General features: G+C 41.5%; 1 protein-coding gene across 2 annotated transcripts; it reads right to left on the reverse strand.

The window, feature by feature from the left end:
• Positions 1–1,618: 1,618 nt before the first annotated feature.
• On the reverse strand, positions 1,619–21,324 carry ssh1b (slingshot protein phosphatase 1b). 2 transcript variants are annotated; one of them, XM_030436396.1, is made up of 15 exons: positions 20,834–21,324; positions 18,453–18,490; positions 14,575–14,675; positions 13,436–13,500; positions 12,251–12,372; positions 12,089–12,157; positions 11,644–11,709; positions 9,525–9,719; positions 9,111–9,204; positions 8,456–8,584; positions 8,276–8,322; positions 7,539–7,685; positions 6,914–7,114; positions 6,127–6,763; positions 1,619–5,984 (listed from the first exon to the last, which is right to left on the reverse strand). In XM_030436396.1, exons 1-15 carry the CDS (start codon positions 20,912–20,914, stop codon positions 5,385–5,387), a joined length of 2,592 nt encoding a protein of 863 aa, XP_030292256.1. In that variant the 5' UTR covers positions 20,915–21,324; the 3' UTR covers positions 1,619–5,384. The 2 variants fall into 2 exon arrangements, with proteins under 2 accessions (XP_030292256.1, XP_030292257.1); XM_030436397.1 differs by lacking the exons at positions 18,453–18,490; positions 20,834–21,324 and adding an exon at positions 16,475–18,430.
• Positions 21,325–21,943: the final 619 nt, after the last annotated feature.

Below are 21,943 nucleotides of genomic sequence, written 5' to 3' on the forward strand. Positions count from 1 at the left end.
CTTGAATATTATACATAACCACAGGAGTGCACAGTATTGGCATATGCAAATAAAGGCCCAGTACTTTTGAGCACCTTAAACGAAGATTATTGAGTTGTTGAGGTAGAAAATGTTCACTTTTAGCTGAGCTTTAACATTCAAGTTCTCCTCCTGGTCGGTCGTTACTGTAGCATTAACCACAACATTCATGCTTCCCTTCAAATGACTGTACCGTCTGCAGTTTTGGATGTTATCTGCTGAACTTTATAGTTAAACTGACATCAAACCATCACAGATTATAAATAGATACTTACTGAAGGTGATGTTAAAAACTGATGCCCTGGACGTCCACTGTTCTGTTTTGACTTTGGTCTTGTCTGGGAGATCTTCTCCTTTAGCCGTTACCTGCCCCATGACGTCAGACTGACTTCATTTGACTAATTCAATAAAAGTGTGCTCTCCGCCCGGTCCATCTAACTAAAAGAGCAAGTGAATGCCAGAAGCAGACAGAGGCCATTCATACAATCAGAGATGTACAGTATATTGCAATAAACATATGTTAAAGAGAAAAAGTACAGTTTTCAGGCAGGGTAAAGTTGTTACCTGTTCTTTTGGGCTCTTTTGAAAGGTTTTAAGCTGATTTTTCAGCCAAGCTGTCAGAAGCTTTTTTGGGTCACCTGTCTACGCGATCACTCATTGGCTGTTGTAAGCTTCAGGGAAGTCTTGAATCGTTATCCATAATGGTGTCTGCTGTGAAATGAGGCGTCTTTTTTTATAGAGAAAAGCATGAAAAAGCATCAATTTTTTGTTGCCATTTCGTCACCATTTAACCATGGAATAATGTGTTTTGTACTAAATATGTTACAGAAATGGATGTACTGGACATTGTGAAGAGAAGTCAGATTTTGTTCGAGTTTGATGCACTACTGACACACGTAGATACTTTATTGGTGAATTGGCAAAACTTTGTACAAGCTAGTTTGTTTGCTTTTTTTGTCTTTGTTTGTACCTTGCTGATGTGCTTTTACCTTAAAATGACAGAAAGACTGAGAAAATAAGCCGTCTGATGATGTATGGCATGACGCTTAAATTAAGGCATTTTCCCCTTTTTGCTTAGCTGTGTTTTTAAAGTTTGGCTGACCAGCAGGATGCAGGGAATCTGACCACAGATACATTTTTCACCAAAATCTGTTAATGCATTGGGAAACAGTGGTATTATAATTAACTGAATAAACAGATTACGCAGAGGAAATTGTTTATTTCCATGATAAACATTAGACTGGACATCATTTTAACAAAATGTAAAAAAAAAAAAAAAAAAAAGTGCATTACACATGAACATTGGCAATGTACAGTACAGTACACAAAAGTTAACAAAAAACAATTAACGTAACAAAATCTTACTCCCAGGTAGGTTTTTCATGTTTTACATTTTTCCACTCGTCTCAACCTCACATGCTTTGGGGCAGACTTGTGCTCTATAAATACACTCTATAAATGCCCGGATCCCCCTTTTAACTTACAATATGTCTTAATATCCTTCCTTACAAAGTCCTCAATGTCTGGCTCTTAGGTAGGATTGTCAGTGTGATGCCTGCTGCCTGGGCATAATGCAATAAAAACAATTCAATCATCGACATTTTTAATAGAGCCTGAAGACATTTGCCTAAATTATGAGATGGCTGCCCAAAGTCTTTTTTTTTTTTTTTTGCTGTGGTACAAACACGAGAACTTAATTATGAGTACTTCTCAATACACAGTAGCAATTTCAGTGCTTTTCTTAATATCGGCCGCCACATCTGCAAGCTACTGTACTTGATAGCAAATTGTAGAGAAAAATATATACAGACTGGTAAATTTCAAAGGCTGAAATTAATCCTATCTAATGTCTGAATGTAAATGATAGTTCTCATTCCAGCAAGTAAGGTTCTTCAGCCAGCTATTGAACCAATACAGTGTACCACAAGTTTCAACAATATCAAACAAATACAATATTATTATAGGCTATTGATAAATGGAAGTCCATCAAGTATGTGCGATCGGGGGTGGAGGAGGCCGCTGTGCATGAGCTTGTGTGTGTCTTTGCATACATTATATTATGTGCCGAGTTATACATTGCAAGGAGCATGGTTATTATTGGGAGTGAGGGGAAGTAATGTACAAAAAAGACCAGACCATCAGCACACTCACAGAAACTCTGCAATGCCTATGATGCTTTTATGGTAGAGCTAAGGCCGAGGTTAAGGCACTTAAATACAAAAACAAATTCAAAACATGAAGCAAACAACCAAACGTAGTGCTGCGGTCTGGAAAACGCAAAGAGAAGGGATTTAGTGCTTAGGGGAGATCACACATTGATCGGGCCGACCTGTCGTGATCGTTACCATACTGAGAACAACTGTTTTTACTTAGAATCATATCAACAAGATGTTAAAGAAAGAGTTTTGAGAAACGTGAATTTGCTTTCTTGCTAAGTTTCACCACAAAATTAGCTGGCAGCTATTTTGATAATCCAGTAATCGCTTAAAAGTCCATTTGATAACATCACTTCACGCTCTGGGAAGTTGTGCTGAGCATTTTTTCCACTATTCTTTGACATTTTTTAGACTGAACAACTGAAAATAATGGGCAGATTTGTTTGAAAATTAAAATAACCATAAGCTGCAGCCCTATAGTACAGTCAGATGCTGGCTAGAATAGCTTAGCATTAAGACTAGCATCATCGCTTGCCTGTCTGAAGGTAAACACCATCCCCCTAGTAGCAACTCTAATGCTCAACATTTGAATTGTAAAAACGACTGGTTGTCGTTGTTGGATCCTTTTTCGCAAAATGCAAATTGAGATGTAAATTGTGTATAGTTACATTAAAGCTTTAGAGGTGATGGTAGGTGGATTTTGTTATCTTCAGAGGGATGTAGACTGTCTAAACTTCAGTCTACTAAACTATGCTAATCAGCTCCTGACATCCTGTCACTCTTAGCAACAAAGCAAATACATAAACATGTTTTAACTATTCCTTAAATCTGTCTTCAATAGCATTTATTAATTCTGCAATTGTAATTAATGTTATCGTAGCTGTCACTTTTTACAGTTTGAATTGGTTCTACTTTAAATGTGTGCTGTCAACAACTTTGTGTGAGTGCCTTACGATACATCATGGCCACGTGAGGGGAAGAACAGGTTAAAGGCAAAACCAATTTATTTAAATCTAACTAGTGGAGCAAACCTGCAGCTCTCTGGGGAGTCGGTTTAGGGAGGACAAGGAACAGAGGATGCATTGTCGTTGTTTGTCGAAGTTTCTACTGAACTAACGAAGGAGAAGAAAAACATCTACATCTACAATAAGCCCATGGTTAAAGAGGATTAAAAAAAATTGCATTCATTCTTTGCACAGTTTTCATTTCTCCCGAAGCACTCAGATCTTTAAACACGGTAATAACACTTGCATGTGCTTTTTCCTGCATCATTCAGTACCATTCCAGCACACCCAGCGTGCCAAAAACAGTAAGAACACAACATCAACCAAACAGAAGAACTGCCACCCTGTGGCACATCAACTTTGGATTGGTGGCACAATTTGAACAAAAAGATGCCTCGAGCTGTCTGAACATGAACAAAAAGAAAAGTCTAAATAACAAATGTTGGCGATAGAAGAGCTGAGACGTTTGTAGTTTTTCTTGACAGGCTCCTTTTTCTATATTTAAAATAAAGCAAAACTATTATTATTATTTTCACACTGTAAATAAAAATATTTCTTTCTCTTATTTGAAAGTCAGAATAATAACAACTGGAGTTTAATTTAATTTCACAAAAAACTATAAATTATCAACAAATTTTACAGCAGCATCTGCTGTTGACTGCAACTGCCTGATTAAATAAATCAAATAAACCACTCACAAGGATGTAACTACTTCTTTGAAGCATATTTTAGATTTGTATTTATCCTTGAGAGTCTTAAACTACTTTGATTTAACGTAGCTGGATCTGAAATATGCTGTGTGAATGCTCAAGTGTCAGATCTGTATACTGTACCATCAGTGTGCCTTCGCAAAATGTTTGTGATTAGGGGAAAGGTAGCCTTCGTTTTTTTCACCACGTGACCAAAAAGTAAACTGAGCGAGTCATGTCTGTGATGCAAGCTGACTACCCAGATGCAGGCTGGGTAAGAAAAGAAAGACAAGTATGTACAATAGGAAACTGTGTTGAGCTTCTTTGCCATCTAAAATCATGAAGATGATTAACTGGACCTGGCAACATGATATGGCTTTGGTTACATCGGGATTTGAAAATAAATTGACATTTAAACGTATGTTCTTAAGCGGGATATATGAATGTAATGTTTTCCAACAATTGAAGGTATTTTATTTGTTTTTCTTTCTTTTATAATTCTTCCAAGCATAAGACGAGAGGTTAAGTTCAATTGTTGTCATCTAAACTCACAAGTTTGAAAGCCAAAAGTTTTTTTTTCTTCCATATTTCAAAAGTGAAAATTAAAGGCAACATCCATATGTGTTCTGTCTAAGCATGTTGAAGATATGTTGTGTAATACTGCAATGTCATGCATGGGCTAAAGTGAGCACTTTAAGTACATGATTACATTAACGGAGGAGGTCAGAGGCTGAACCAGCCGCTGAGCAGAGACAACAAAACAGTCTTTGACCAAAACAGTCCCGAGATACTTGTGGTCCGAGGTACGACGCTATACAAAGAGGCATTAAAAGGCTCACATATGCTCGCATCCTTTGTAAAAAAAATTTACGCTTTCACTTGAAATGCCCTCTCATGATGCAAAAGCAGCTGCGGCACGTAAAATATAATGAAGCTGTAGCATGAGGAGATACTGAATGCAATCAAACCTTCATGAATACTGGATTGAAAAACATACAGTACACTGACAGAAGCATGTTGCTTTAGGTATTTTTCTCTCCGTCAATATCAAAGTGCTAGCTATAGCTTTCTCAGAAGGTAGAAACCACCACTGTCTCCTTTCTGTTGAGGGTAAAATGGCAGCATGAGGCTCGTCTCCACTGTGGGGAAGAGTGATGATCCTATATGTGGTGTGGGGCCAGCAGGCTCAGAAGAGACCAGATCAGTCAGGTCTGAGGGACAAGTGAAGGACACAGCAAAGTCTTCAGTCCTTACCTGGCCAGAAGCGTTCAAGCCTTTAGCGTGTGGTCAAAACAACCAAACTCAGCTGGATCTTGATGCCAGTAGACGATGACAAGACGCTCTCTGTAAACGCAGAGAGGGCTGTTGCAGCTTGTTACAGTGGCCAGGATATGACAGTACAAGTCAAGGCAGAGCTTTGTTTCTGGTATGACACCACAGCGGTAGTCATCATAGTGTACCTGGCGGAGGCAGTGGTAAGCCTCCTCCTCAATCGCATCCATGTTCCGGCCACTGTATTAAGGCAGGGGCCCCACAGGCAGCTGGCCCTCCATGGCCAAGCTTGGCAGCTGCTCTGCTCTCTGTCGCATCAATTCCAGACCAAATTCTATCCCAAGTCCTGGCATTTGCAGCTGGAGCTCCACAGCACCACCTAAACCTTCAGTAGTAGTCGCACCGATGGTCCCTGTGCCCTCTCGCGATATCTGCTCTCCCATGTCGCCCCCCTGTGGTTCGTCCATGTCATCCATTGAGCTGCGCTCAGGAGGTGTCTCCTCACAGCTCATTGGTGACGCCAGTTTTTGGCGGTTGGTTATTGGGAGAGATGGGACACCTGGGGTGCAGGTGGTGCAGCGGTAGAGAGAACTACATGACTGGACCAGGTTAGATGGGACCACTGCATGGGCTTGCAGTGAGTGCAGAATTGGGGTGGAGGCAAAATTGGTCCCAGGTGGATCTATGCATATGGTGGGGACAGTGCAGTGGCGGGAGGGGTTAAGGCGGTGAGAACGGCCTCCTGCTGGACGGTCACAGCGCCGCCCCTGTGGTAGACGCAGGCAGTCTTTGCAGGACTGATAGGAAGGCTTCACTTTTAAAGGGTTTCCTGTGCTAGCACTGTCCTAAATGGAGTAAGAGTGGAACAGAACACAGTATATGGTCAGTGGCAAGCAGAGTAAATGTAAAGCTACAAACATTACATATGTTTCTGGCATAGAAGACATTTTAAAACACAAAATGAAAAGCCAGATTTTCTCAACTCACGTCAAAAGCTGCGGGGCAGCTACGCTTGGCGGCGAGGCGGTTGCTGTTGTTGGTGTTCAGGTTGGCGAGGCCTAAGCGGCTTTCCTCCGCACCCTCCTCCCCAGCCTTTTTCCCATCTGAATTTCCAGGTGTCTGAGCCAACGCCGCCATCTCCGCCTCCTCTTTCTTGGCCTCCTCCTCATCCTCTTCCTCCAGAGTGCTGAACTCGAGCCTCAGTCTCATGTCCTCCAGAGGGTCAAGGCGCCCACACGTCTGGGCTGCCGTGCCCTCGCCAGGCAGGGCTAAATGGGCCATGGGGAACCCCTCATCCTCCAGTAGAGCATCCCTCTCCACGTCTTCAATCTCGATGAAAACTCTCTCCATACCCAGCAGAGGGGGCCCCCGCACTGGGGTGGAGGGCTCACTGTCCAGTGCAGAGTCTGACAAACGTCTGAAGTAATAGTTATAGTTAAGAGAGTCAAGGGGCTCCATCTCCAGACCCATCCCCCTGCAGGGAGACGCCCCGCAGCCTCCCCAGGCCTCGTCCTCTCTGAGCACCGGTGTCTCTTCCCCACCAGTACTGTGGCCAGAGGCTTGTAAATCGTCTGATCCCTCTTCGTCTGTCCCGGGCCTCCATAGCTTGTTGTGGCGCTGTTTACTGTGAAGGGCAAAGTAAACTTTTCTTTACAGGTGACAGACACAGAGAAACTTTACAAAGCACTGATGTAATGGCTATTAGAACAAGACCCCCCAAACCAAAACACTGAGGTGACTGTAGTGAGCTGAGTGAATCTGTGGACCAGGTTACCTTGCGTCCAGGATTCCCTCATATTCGGCCAGCTGTCTCATGAAAGCAGCGTTCGGCTGAGCTATGCTCCGTTTCTGCTTGACAAAGTTGTAGGCTTTCTCCAGGGACCAGCCGTACTCCTTCATTGCGTAGGCAATAACCGTAGAGGCAGACCGGCTCACCCCCATCTTACAGTGCACCAGGCACTTTGAATTGTTCTTCCTATTGGACGTAAAAACAAAAAAAAACATTTACTGCTACGAGCAATGGTGCATACAGACTGGTTTCACCATCTTTCTCTCTTTGACACTGGCACTACTCACAGCCCTGTTTTTCATTTGGGCAGGAGAAAAATCATGCACTGTGTGATCACAGCACTCGGGTAGAGTGCTTGATGTGAGCCGGTCAAACTGTGATGATAGTAAAATGTTGACAAAAAACTCCATCTGTTAATACCAAATCAAATACCAATAATTTTCCCAAATTATGTTTCATTAATTGTTATTGTTGTTTTTTCTGTAATGGAGGGGAGGTCTGTTGCATTGTGGCTTCTTGACCTCTCCTGACACGACACGCTTTTAATCATCTGATTTTATGTGTGCGCTAATAAAATAAAGTTAAATTAAAACAAAATGTAGCTTCTTACTTGGCTTTGACGATGAAGTTGTAGGTGTCATTCCAGTGGGCCAGCAGGTCGGTGGCCTCCTCATCGTACACACGGACGTTGTGATACGAGAACATCCCGGGGAAGAAGTTGTCGATCTCTCTAGTGACGTTCAGGATGTAACCCACTCTGCAAACAAAACAATGAAATGTTAGTCAGTTAGTTTAAATATTACTCAACGTACAAGGAAATAAAACAGTTTCACATGGAGAATCAGACTAAATATCCACTAACACTGCTGCACTGATTTAATTATGGACTGAAGTCAGACAGAGACATGTGTCTCTGTGTTTTAAACAGTTTAACCTGATATAATTGTATTCTTCACCTGCCAAACCCTGAAATATTTATTTATTAAATTTATTTGGTGCCATCACAGCGTGCAGATCCAGTTCTGTGCCTGACATGGTGCCAACATTTACACGTGGAACAACACTCTCTTTCTCTTCTTGGCTAACATTATTTGCTTAACATCGTTAATTGACACCATACGTCAGTTAGAATTAATTTCTAAAGCGGCATGTCTTATTGTTTAATCTGTTTCAACTGACTTCATTACATGAGCTGAAGCAAATCATCAAAGCACATATAAAATTAACACAGGAGATAAACATACTTATTTACAGATAGTGGCAACTTTTAAGTAAAAATTAAGGTGGAGGTAAATGTTTAGGATTAAACTAGATTAATGGTGTGTTAGTTTCAGCATATCCACCCACCCGCAGTCACGTAGTTCTTCCAGGTTGGAAGCATTCCACTCAGAGCCCTGCAGAGACAAAAAACATTGAAATGCATCCGGAATAAAACGGTGTCATAGCGGAGGAAAAGAGGAGAAACTAATGTAAAAGTTTGACATCAAACCATGTAGAGGGAGCGTGAAAGTAAAAACAGATTCTCACCAAGTACACATGATCAAAGATAAGTGTCGCCTTGTCCATCTGACCCAGGATCAGAAGCATCTCGTTGTCTATGAACTCTTTGTACTCTGTGAGGTTACAGCTCATATGCTGCTCCAGCTCGTTACGGATCTGAGGACAAGGACAGAACATGAACCAATTTACTTTCTAAAGAACAGAAACAAACACTCCAACACACAAACAAAGCGCTCCTCCCTGCATCTACTTACTAAACAAGGTGTCATAGTGTATTTCCAACAGTAAGTCAAATAGTAATACTTTTATTAAACCTTTTGTCTATATTAATCTATACATTATCCAATACTGATTTTGGATAATTTCCATTAAATACTTGTGTGCCATAACTGAATTCCTAATTCCCACCAAGCTTTTTCAACTCTTATCATAGAGCATAGAGCAATAGCTCTATGCTCTATGATAAGAGTTGAAAAAGCTTGGTGCCCTGATGAACCTCAGTCAACTTCCTTTTTAACGTTAAATTGATATCTAATAAACACTGCGACACCCGGCCTAGCAACAGTAACTAAGGGGGGGGGCAATACTTCTGATTGGTCAGTTTTTAAAAACGAAGGTCTGTCATGCAGTTTTGAAAAAAATCTTAACAAGCAAAATCCTGCAGTGCTCCTTTGTCACATACCTCCTTTGAGGTGATGTTCTCCAGGTCTTGAAACGTCATGATGTTGCGTAGCTTGGCTTTAATGAGACACTCTGTTCTCTCTCGTTCTGTCGGCCTGCACATAATGAGTCAATACGTCAGTGCTGCTGTCTGAATGAAAATTAGCATAACACTGTAACATGTCACCACAGCTGAGGACAAAGGACAGTGACAAAAGGAGAACAGCTGGTGCCCAAAGCATTGACATCTACTCCATGACCGGGGACGTACACACTCCATGACCGGGGACGTACGTGTTGGAACTCAGCAATACGGTTTAGATTGAGATGTGAAGTGTGTCTGAAATCTTCTTACAGCTTACAGGACAGTCACATCACTGTGAATGCCTACATGTTATTTTACATTCGACTGTCATGTCACGGGTGGCAGCCTCACCGGTCGACGAACATGGTGGGTGAGTCGGGCCGGGTGGTCTCCAGGTCAGTCATAGCGTTCCACTCATTGATGCAGCTTTGCTCCGAGGTGATGCAGCTCTCATAGAAGGCCATCCATGTGAGAGCAATGCCCCCTGGGAAGTAGTTGAAGCGTCGTGACACCTCGCATGCCTTGTGGAGGACCTGCAGGGCAGACCTGCAGAGGCACAGAACATTAAATATTACCATCAGCAAAATAGATGTATGGTAAAAGGAGCAGTGGGAAAAACTCAAGGCAGACTTGTTTATTTGTCATTCTGATAAGTGACCAGCAGGTGGCACCTGGATAGAGCAGAAGTGTGAGCAGTGTGGTGACAGGAGTGAAGAGAGGCCCAGATTCTTTCTTTCTTTTTTTTTTTGGTCTTTTATCAACAGAGCAGTTGAAGATGTGACAGGAAACAGGTTGACAGAGAGGGGGAGTGACACGCAGCAAAGGGTCCCGGGCCGGGACTGGAACCCGGGGCCCTTTGCTGCAGCGAGGACAAATCCTCTATACATGGGATGCCCGCTCTACCCACTGAGCGCACGGCTCCCCGAGAGGCCCAGATTCTAAAGATGTTTGTTAATTACAAGATCAAGAAAATTTACATTTTCAGCATTTAGGGAACAGGTGGAGACTTTTCTATTGCAGTGATTCTCAAGTTTTTTCACATCAAGAACCCCTAAACGGACACAGGCTTTTTTGCCTGGGACCCCCCAGGACACCCTCAAGAACCACTAACCTCTCGAGTCCACTTTGAGAACCATTGGTCTATGGGAAAAAGAGCCCTCACACACAGGGTGTGGGAATTGACTGCACCATTAAATCTGATGGAAAGCTACTAAAACACAATAACATGTTGTCATTTTATTTATGAAGTCCTGATGATTGGTTTTAATTTAAGTGCACCTGACTTATGGATCAAAAATACACTTTTTTACACAACTGTGTTTTATTTTACATTTCAGTTTTTCATTTCAATTGTTTAACATTACTGTAATATTATTTAAAATGTTTGTATCCATCAAATTATCTGACATAACTGCTCATTTTTAACAGTATTTTATTTAACATTTAAACTCTTAATGTAACTGTTTAATTAACTTCAACGGTCTGATAGTTCTAAAATGTTTTTTTATGAACTTGCCTTTCTTTGTTGTTGTTTTTCCCTTTTCTGTGTAGTGTAAGGTCATTGTCCTGAAGTGTGCAATGCTTTATGTTTAATGCGTTGTTGTCCTTATATTATAAGTATTTTATATGAGCTTTGCTAAATGTAAAGAACTGTACAGCTGTTTTGTGTTAATGTTTTTTACAGGTCTATTGTAGTTGTCATTACACCTGGCCAGGGACTGCGACTGAACATTTTATGTCCCTGTAACTCTGAACTGTCTAAATAAATAAACAATTGAATAGATGTCAATGTAAATGAGGGTCCCCCCTCTTGAGTAAAAATAAAGGTTTACTCAATGAAAGTCCCAAATTTCCACAACAAAGGAATCAGGTTCATTTCTAACCCTCTTATTTACAATAGCACACACAAAAAGTGGTTCAAAGCTATAATATGACATGAAATTGTGCGGTTTGTGTCTTTTATATGGTTATGATTGGAATGACAGATAAATGGTGGCATTTTCACTGTTTGTTTAAAAATAAGTTTTTCACTAAGCTTCCAGGTACAAAGTGTTGATGTTGGACATTTATCACTATTTTGTGGAGCTGCAACTTCCATCCGATAATTTAATCAATTTATTTATTTATTTAACAGAGATAGTGCACAACTTCCTAGCTGCACCGGAGTTAGCTAAAAGCTAATTTACATTTGTATTCCCGGGGCAGGAGACAGAGAATAACATCTCTGTTCAGAAAATTAACAGTGTAGTCTTAATTGAGTTAAGGCTAATCTCACCGTCACAGGCATAACAAGGTATCCATATGGGTATATGGGCACTACAAAACTCAAATTAACTAGAACAACATGCTTTGAGGTGTGGTTCCATAGTCTGTGATAACATTTACAGATCAGTGACGATGCTTTTCTTCCTGTCCACACACACAAACGAACACAGCAGTAATCCCATGTAAACACGAAGCCTCTACTCACCACATGGCCTGCACAGATACAGGCTTGAAGACATGCGACCGCCCTGCTGTGTTTACACTGAAGCCTCTGGTGAAGAAGAGGATGAGGAGAAGGAAGATCAGTGTGAGTCTGGATGGAGATGAAGAGTGATCGTGGTTGGGGGAATGTAAACACAGACTGGACACGGCTCGTTCATGGGACTATTCAGGACACCGACCAGTGGAACATTCCTCCAGCATACAGAGACACAGACAATGTTAACAGGTCAGCAAGAACGGTTCTCACACACAGAGAAAAATGTGTGTAGTTTCGCTCCTCTGCCTCTGGTGGGCAGTAAAACCTGCAACTGAGAAAAAGCAACCAAAACACACAGCTGACAGGAGGCCTGGGCAGAAACATTAGAAACTCTTGCCTCACATTTACAGGTGTGTGTTACATTCAGGTAACAGGACAAACTGAAACTTACCCGTCTCCATCTAGATGTATGTTGGTATCGCTCCACAGAGGCAGCACCATCCCAATAGAGCAGTCTTTACTGTGGATCCCAAAGATTGAAGAGTAACATTTTAATAAATCTAATCATCAGATTAAACAACGTTTATCATAAAGCTGCAGAGAGATTAATTACCTGTCCTTGTCTGTGAAGTCCATTCCCAGGACGATATTTTCCTCCGTATCTTGATGGCCATTAGTGTAGATAACAACCATGTAGCGGACCCGTTCTGACCATCCGCTCTCTAGCCGTACAGCCTGTGGAACAGAAGGAGAGTATACAAGACAAAAAGCATTTAGGGATGTTGGAAGTACAGCCACAGTCTATATGATAATGTTACTGTATTAATTTGAATGGCCAGGATAAAATATTACTACCAACAATTTGAGAATGTTTGCACTACAGCAGAAGGCGAACCTGAACATTACACTACCTACCTTCAATAAGCAGTCACATCAACTACAGTCAACTACTTGTCATCAAAGAGATGACAAGAGATAGAAATATATCACAGACTCCCTAATGAAATTGCTCAATTTTGTGATTTGTTGAGTTGGGAGAGACTTTATAAATGTTGTAAAACAGCTTTGGGAAATTGTATGTTATTTATTCCTTCTAGTACATTCAGCATCAACTGAAATTCATTAAGCTGTTTATTTCCTTGTAAAAAATGTCAGTTTGTCAAGGCATTGCTGTACAGCCTAGTGGCTAACCCTGTCAAAAAATGTATCTGACCTGCCAACAGTCAGCAGCTGCTAACACACTGTATGAACTCAAATTAACCATTTAAGTTACATGTATGAAAGCAGACAACGTTTTATTGACTGTAAACATGTCAAATTCTCAACATTGACTGATACAAGCTAATTCTTTGTCACTTGTGGGAAAGTCCCCAGACTCCCTTTGAAAATCACTAAATTTTGTTCCATGTGAAGTAATGAGAAACTTTATAAACCCTGTTTAACACTTTCTACAAAACATTCTTAACAATTTGGGCTTTCTTGTTAATTCGGAAAATGTTATACATGAAGATATTTTTGTCTTGTGTGTGCTTATTTGCAGACAGAGCGGGGAAGTGAGATGTGATCACGAGTGGTTACTGGAGAAGCAGGTCAAGGCGCATGTTAACGTCAGGTGTGAACTAACGGACGTAATCCTGTCCACTTGTGATCAGATCACTCACAACAAATGTGAGCAGCCTCATTGACTTTTGACATTGACAAATCCAAGTGAGTAATTTTCTCTGTGTTGAAATTAATTCAAAACATTAAAAATGTACTTGTGTGAGTGTCAAAGTGGGCGTATAATTATTATACTGACCAGCTTAATGCGATCTTCAGACCGGAGGATCTTAAACATGACCTGCAGATGTTGAGGTAAATCACCTGAAAGCGAAACACACATTAAGACTTCTTAGGCTTGAGGTCATCAGCACAATCTTGACGACATAAACATTCATTCAGCTCACAAAGATCCTGACAGAGGAAAGGATTTCCTGCCACCAAACATTTTATATGGGCACTGCTGTAAGGAACTAAAACTGCATTTAAGAAGCTGAAAAATATGATCATGTTTAGACTAAAAATGAAGCACAAAAAATGCTGAATAATCATAGACAGGCTTCACTAGGGAGAGTTCATCTGGAATTTCTTACAAAAAAAAACCTAAATGTCAACTACAAACTGATCATTCAGCTTCTTCTATTGTTCATTCATTGTTGGTTTTCTCTTCCAGTGGGAGCAAAAATGTTCGCAGATTTCTCTCAATGAGGAAAAACCTGAATCCAACCTCCTTCCAGCTGAGCTAAGCTAAAGTGTTAGCGACAAACTGTCTCCTGACTGTTCCTGTATTTGTCCTCAGTTGACTTCAGACTCAACATGGACGTCAGATTAGAAACATGCAAATGGTGCGCGGCTATAAAAGAACCCCATGGATGGACTCACAGACCATTTTTATTTTTAGATCGAGTGAGATTATGGCACATTTAACGTCACTTTGATGTGCAGCAGCAGCAGCATGATATAATGATTATGTAATAATGCTTGACTAAATCTGCTGGAGCTAATGGTAAAAGTACTAATACAACACTGTAAAAATACTTATAAAGTAAAAGTCCTGCACTGAGAATGTTACTAAAGTTAAAGTGTGGAAGTGTAACCAGGAACGTGTAAGAGAAGTCCATTTTTATTATCAAAATAATTGAAAGACTTGTGAGACTTTTTCATGGTTGAAATGATTTGCGAGCATCCTTCATGTTCAGCTGCAGGTCGACTCAGGTCAGACCCAGCAGGGTCATGGTTCTTAACACAGTTTGGAATAAACACAGACAATCCCAGTATGGGAAAAGCCGCCTCAGCAATGCAGTTTTTCTGTTTGCCTGGAGCTCGTTTGTGCAGAGAATATGGGCAAAAAGACCACGAAACAAAGCTTCTTCTGTGCGTTTGAGTGTTTGCTCCTACCTGCATGTTTGTGGTGGGTCGGGGTCTTTGGTCCTTGTGCGTTGCCGCCCTGCTGGAGGAAGAGGGCGGCTCCTTTGACCATGAAGAAGCTCTCACTGAGGCTGGAAAGAAAAAGAGGCGGAAAACGAATTCAGGGCTAAAAAAAGCCATCAAAGGAGTGTCTTTTTTCATAGTGCAGCGTAGAAATCTGTTCTACACTTTCACACCCGGTTTGTGGGGAGGAAACCCTGAACTTGAGCTTAGAACGTCAGGCATCAATCGATGAGCGCTGTGTCTCCATGGTGTTGCAAACAAAACAATGTGGCTAAATTGTTAAAAACACACTTTAAAATCATAAAGAAAGGGACTTGAAATGGCTGCAGTCAGGATACTGTATGTACAGTGAGCAACCAGGTGTAGGATGCATCCTTATAAGTCCTCACTGGATCATTGAGCAGGACAGGAGGCTCATCAGAGACTGAAAGTCAACAAAGTCCTGATGCTGTGACTTTTACAGCCTCGAGTTTTACAGCTTGACTAACAGATTCTTCTTGATGAGGCTCGCTGACCTGAGGGGAATCGAACGTTACACCACGACTGTCCACATGTGCTCTCTTGCTCTCTCCACCTGTCTTGGATGAATCACTTCTCTGAGTTATGACTTTCTTACGAAGGCTGCAGGAGGACAGGTTTAACGTCTTTTCTCACACAGAACAGGACACAGCTTTGTTTAATCGCACCCTCATGCACCCGCTCGACCAACACACACACAAACACACACACACACACACACACACACACACACACGCACACACACACACACACACACACACACTGAGTGGGACCATCTCACAAGGCCTTTTGTTTCAGCTCTGCTGCCAAGTGGCATCGTCACCCCTTTTCTAATTTAAGTAGAAGATGTATGATTTAGAGATGATTATTTATTTCAAAGTAACAACCTCAAAGTCTTGATAAAGCTCAATCACAGTTATAAAAATATGACTGTGATAAAACAATAGTGATGCCAGAATCTATTAGGGGTGCTCATGCACACCTACATTTCATTTCAGAACCCCTAAAAATAATCACAATCACACTACCAAACCAACCTCTGAGAAATGTATTGGTGTGTCTCAGAGGCACCACTATTTTCTTTTTTTGGGTGAGTGGAGGAGAGACACTTCATCTATACCAACCTAATCGTCAGAGTAAATGTTGGCCATCTATGTTTCAGCAAACCACAGGTATGTTGTAACTTTATGTTCAATTCTATCTTCAGTTTTCAATTTGAAGATAAAATTAATTGTCGCCGTTGGTGGACAAATAACCAAAATGTATCCCCCTTGTTAACCTGCTGTCCCTCTCCATTCACCTGAAATCACTCACAGCTGTCCAGGTCCGGACGTGGACATATAACTGATACCGACAAAGTACTGACAAATGATTTCATTTTGACAGAGCATTTCAGTTTGAACTCTTGCCGCTGTTTTAGTCCTAGACTAGCGGTCCACAAAACTCACAGACCAATTGCATACATTGTAAATCACTTGTGTGACACCATGAAATGTTGTGATTCGAATCGGACAGATGCACAGACACAGCTAAAATTTGACACATTTTTCAAACATTTAACTGGTTCTTTTTCTTGTTTGTAATAAATAGACATAAAGTACTTTAAATGTAGAACTTTTAAGAAGTTTTAATTGTAAACATTTTGGCGGCGTGGCCGGGCTGAGCCCCCTTAAATGGCAGATCTTAGAAATTAAAAATCCTTCTTGCACCAAAGAATGATCGACACAGTTTGAACCTCTCAGAATTAAAGCTTTAAAATGTGGATGACTGTCCCAAATAATATAAATTTAATGTTCTAATAACCGTCTGATATCAAATCAACTTTTTGTTTGCACTGCTGAGAACTTACATGCGACAGATCTCCCTCTGAGTCAGAGCGGCTTCTCCCACAAAGTGAGGCAGCACAGTGAACATGGCTTTATGTGAAGGTTTCACAACCATCCTGCGAGAAATTAGCAGACCATTTGCAGTCTCCGTAGAAGACAAAATCCAGTATAGTCTCCTCTTATTAACATCCTTCCATCCATCTTCTACACCTGTGTATTCCCGTCCTCTGTCAGGGTCCTGCAGCCTCTCCCGTTTAACTCCTCTCGTTGAGGTCCAGGTCTGAAAAGTCCTTCCTCTTTTCCTCTCTCAGCCTTCTTTCCATCTCAGCCCTGAAGCCTCTCCGCCCGTGCTGTCCTGTCCTCTCCGTCTCTTCTGCTCCCTATCTCCTCTTCACAGCAGCAATCAGCTCTCCCTACGCCACACTCTGTCACAATACCATCATTCATGCAAGCGCTGGTAGGCGGTGGAAATGTTTCTTGGCGTTGGGTCTCAAGTCTGACATGCAGAATCCTAAATTAAGACTCCACGCTGATGAATTACTGAGCCACAGAAACATGTTACTCATTTAGACATACCAGACAAAGCATGACATGACTGTTTCAACTGTGAATGACCCCCCCACGCACACAGTGAGCACAAAGACAGAGTGTGCGCCAAAGCTTTGCTGACACACATCATGACTTTTTGTGACGTCGGGTTGATTAAAGAAGAGCTTTGTACGCAAGAGAACAAACGGTTTATGTGCTCTCTGTTATGTAACAAATTGAGGAACATTTTAAAAGATTTTTCTCCTTGACAACAACGAGAAACTGAAGGCAAATAGAGAAAATAAACCGCCTCACGGATACAGAGATATGCTCACATCACAGAATCTTCAGGACTGAGGAAAAGACAAGCAGCTCATCACCTTATAAAATAGTTTTTAATAACCAGAGCTGCAAGCTCCGTTGACACAATTCACGATTCACTGCATACTGTCATTGACAAACTGTGTTTTTTAACCCTTCCTCCAATTACAGAACCGTTACAACCACTTTAGAATCAGAGCAACAAGCCTTTGGCAGAAAACACGACCAAATAATTATCACACTGTAATTACAAGGGCTGCTACGATCGATTCATGGACTATTTTAATAATTAATTAATCTGTTTGAGTATTCCTCTTTGACAGTAAACTGAATATATTTGGTTTGTTGACCTAACAAGACATTTTAGGCGGCTATCTTGTGCTTTGGGAAACCCTGATGGACATTTTCTGACATTTTATAAACCGGCCAACAAAAGTAATCGACAATGAGATAAACTGTTAGTAGCAGTTCTGATAATCGACAGATGCCATTTCCACAGAATGGAAAAGCAAAGTACTTTTTTCATGATGTCTTCCTTTCCAAGTCATTTGGACTGAATGGTTCCAGCTTTCTGACACAATGAAGGCTTCAGTCTGTCAAAGTGTTTAAGAAACAATTAAAAGCCAGATTGATGTGTAAATGCGCTAAATAAAGGAGATAGTTATGGAAAAAATAAATATTTTTGAGTCATTAATATTGTCAATATCAAAAGTTCTCGTTACTTAAGGGATTTGAAATGGTTCAAACGAGCATCCTATCTACTTGATCGGTAAGCAACAACACCTACCGACCTATTAACACAACCAGGTGTTTAACTTGGTTTTTTCATAGCACTGAGAGCAGTGTTTCAAGATAAAATGTTATTATTGATACAGTTGTATTTTGCTTTGGAGAGCAGACAGGCTGCTAGCAGTAGCCACGTTGCTACACTGTGTCTGTGAAAGCAGCGCCAACAGTAATACTTCAGAGAAATGCAAGTCCCTTCACTTGACTTGGGACTTGGACCAAATGACTGAAGTCACATGTTTGAAGACAGGACAAAAACACATTCCTGTTACTGACAATTCATGTCAGAAATACAAAACATCTAGATCACCTCTGTCTCAGGAGATCTTCAAACACAACAACGTCCTAAAATCAGAAAGCTCTTACCTCTGATTGTTTTTCCGGTCATCGTCACTTCCGAAGTCCTGAAAGACAGAGATGAGGCAGAGAGTGAGAAGACTGCACCAAAGTAGTGCTGAGGAAAAAAAACGAGATGATTTTTTACTTCCTGTTCTGAAAACCCAGACGTCTTTATGAATCTAATATTTGTAGCTCCGGTCCTACAGAACCGAGCCTGGATGAAAACTTGTGTTCAGGTCATCTGGAGGTCAACATTCTTTATGAGCATGATACGTAATTACCGGGGCGAAAAGTTTGCATTATGTTAGTCTGATACATGCAGGGACGGACTCGACCTTGAAACAATAATGTTTAGCTGAATCTTTGAGATGAGGGATGGATTTTTGAGAACTGTGCAACTGGACTGAAACGTGCCAGCGCCAACTACTGGTCCTCCCTCGTCTGTGCTGTGATCTCATCTGTTATGAACTCTCCACAGAGCTGAATCATGAAGACATGAAAGCTCAGCTAAAACACACACATAAAGTGCTATTAAAAACCCAACTTATCATCAGAGGAAGAATGCCACTGCTTATTTATTTTTTTCACTCAGCCTACTTCGGAGCATGTAATCCACTTTCCTAAATCTAGAAACTGGAACGCTAACCTCGATGTTATGATTTCACTAGGGTGTTTAATCTGGCGCTGCTCCATATTTGAGTGTTTGACTTTGTTTGCTGCTCAGATCTCATTTTGCAAATGGGATTTCATGTGTCAGCTTCACAGCCTCAAACTCCACAGAGTTCACTTTGCCTCTCACTGTCAGGAGAGGAACCTGTCTGCAGATACACTCTGTATTTTTCTGTATGAAGTGTATTACTGGACTGGTCTAGTGTAAGATTTCTGTGCGACACTGTGAGGTGAAGTATGGGGTTTAAAGGAACAGCTGATGAAAGTCAAAATTCAATCATTATCGGCTCACCGCCATACCATAGGAGACTTTAAAGGAGAATGACATCAATTTTTAGACTATTACATGAGTGTTGAGGTGAGACACTAAAGGAACAGTACGTCCAAAACTGAAAATGTAGTAAACATCTTCTCGGCCTCATTGCTGATGGAAAGTCGGGTGAAGTTGTGTAGTCCACAAAACATTTCTGGAGGGTCGCAGCAAAACACTGTTCTGATAAACAACTGAAGTAGATGGGGAAACATAAAAATGGATCCATACAGCTCATCTGGTGTAATCCATGTGTCCGGAAACCCTGAAATCCCACATTTGTTAGAAAATACGCCAAGTTCATGCACCCACTTCAGACAGAGTGTGTGCTAACGCCTTTAGCTTCGCAGCTACAATGAATATTTTGGCTTAAAAAGGGTCGGGTATAAATAACATGTTTTAGAATAATATATTAGAATCTTACACAGCTGTTTTGTGCCATTTTGCGTTTTTTTTTCTTCCCCCCAGTTCTTTTTCTTTTCTTTTTTGAAAGATTTTTTCCAGCATAGACACTTTTATTAAGCAGTAGACATATAGGAAATATGGGAGAGAGAGGGGTATGTGACATGCAGCAAAGGACCTCCGGTCGGAATCGAACTGGGGTCGGCTGCGTATGTGGCATGCGCTCTCACCACTCAACCACCTACACGCCCCCAGTTGTTTTTCTGACGTTTAAAAACAAGTCCCCATCTTAGTCGGCTGTTTAAGGAGAACGCTGCACCGCTGTTCTCTCCGTGAAGCTCCAGAAATGTTTCGTGGACTACAAAACTTCTCCCGACTTTCCATAGCCGATCGGACGAGAAGATGACGACTACAAATTTCAATTTTTGGATGTACTGTTCCTTTAACGTCTCACCTCATCGCCCGTCGAGTATTTCTTCTCACATTTTTTCATGTTTGTGAACACTGGGCTGAGCTGTCCTGGGGCACACACTGAGCATACATCTAAAGACTGATGTCATTCTCCTTTAAAGTCTCCTCCTCCCCCCCCCCCAACACTGAGGCTGCACTACTGCAAAATAAAAGCCCAATAACAAGGAGGGAGGACAACCTGAGTGCAACGCAGCAAATGTTTGTGCAGCAGCAAAATGAGCACTTTGTTCTGACAGCTAAACCCAGCAGCCCCCTCCTCCTCCTCCTCCTCCTCCTCATCCTCCTCCTCCTCCTCCCCTTCAGGATTTTGTTTACAATCCGCTGCCACAGCAGCCACAAACAACTCTGCTGCTAACAATGCAACCATATATCAAGTTTATAGCACACGCAAACAGAGACACAGACACACACACATACATACACAGCTATGACGGAAGTAAGGTTAGCCCTTCACGCAGGGTGTTAAACAGTACACAAACGGGCTCCTGAAGGCGCATTCACGGCGGTTCCCTTCAAGCCGCGCACACAAAGACCGAGCCCCGGCGTTTCCACCTACCTCCCCCGCACTGCTGTTGGTCGTGCTGGCCGAGGATGCTGCACTGGGGGTGGGAGAGCGCTGCAGAGTCACCAGGGCCATGGTCGGTGGGCTGCAGCCTTGGAGGGCAGCGGTGGAGGAGAGGAGGGGAAGGGAAGGGAGGGGAGGAGGATGTGGGAAGATGCGCCGTTGAGATTGTCTCTGTCACCGGGGAGAAAATGCCTAGTCAGACTCTCATCCAGCAGCAGCAGCAGCAGCGGCACCTGACTCCAGAGCCCCGGCGGTGCTCCCTTTCGGTCCTGCTCCGTGCGTCCTCTGCGGTTACCGGAGTCCTCATGAGCGGGAAGTCGTGAGAGTTTTCCTCCGTTTGTATCGAGCCAGCGGCAGCAGCGGACTCCGAGGTTTCATCCCTGGTGCGCAGACAGACAAACAAAACACGGTGCAGGTTGCAAGCGGGGCAGAAATGACATGCAGCTTTGCCGGCTGCCTGTGATTGGCTGGCCTAGTTCGCGTGTGCGCTGTCATTGGGCCAATGTTGTCAAGGTGACTGGCCAGACTAGGAACTCCCAAATACAAAAGAGGAGGAAATCATTTGTGTTCGAGTTATGAAACGTGCGAGTTTGACATGATGATGAGCCAAACTATCTATTATTTTTAATGATCGATTCAACGGGCCTTTATTTGATCGATTAACTGCGCGGTCCACACAGCCCGTCACAATCTGCTTCAGTCGTTGGTGATGTCACCCAGTGTCTTGTTTTGTCCGAAAATAAATAAATAAATAATATATATATTCAAAGAAATAATAAATATATGAAATATTTATATTATATATCGTATAAATAATCAAACATTCAAATCATAAAAAACATGTAAAAATTGTTCATTTTCTTAAAATATTGGAATAAATTAAACAAATATTCAATTTATTGTACTATTAAGACAAGGATGACATATAGATAGAACAATGTCTAAAATATCAAAGAATAAAACATGAAGATACTATATGGGAAGAAATATATATATATATATATATATATATATATATATATATATATATATATATATATATATATATATATTTATATATATATATATATATATATATTATATATATATATTATATATATA

This window comes from Sparus aurata, chromosome 12 (assembly GCF_900880675.1).
Source record: "Sparus aurata chromosome 12, fSpaAur1.1, whole genome shotgun sequence".
Lineage (NCBI taxonomy): Eukaryota > Metazoa > Chordata > Actinopteri > Spariformes > Sparidae > Sparus > Sparus aurata.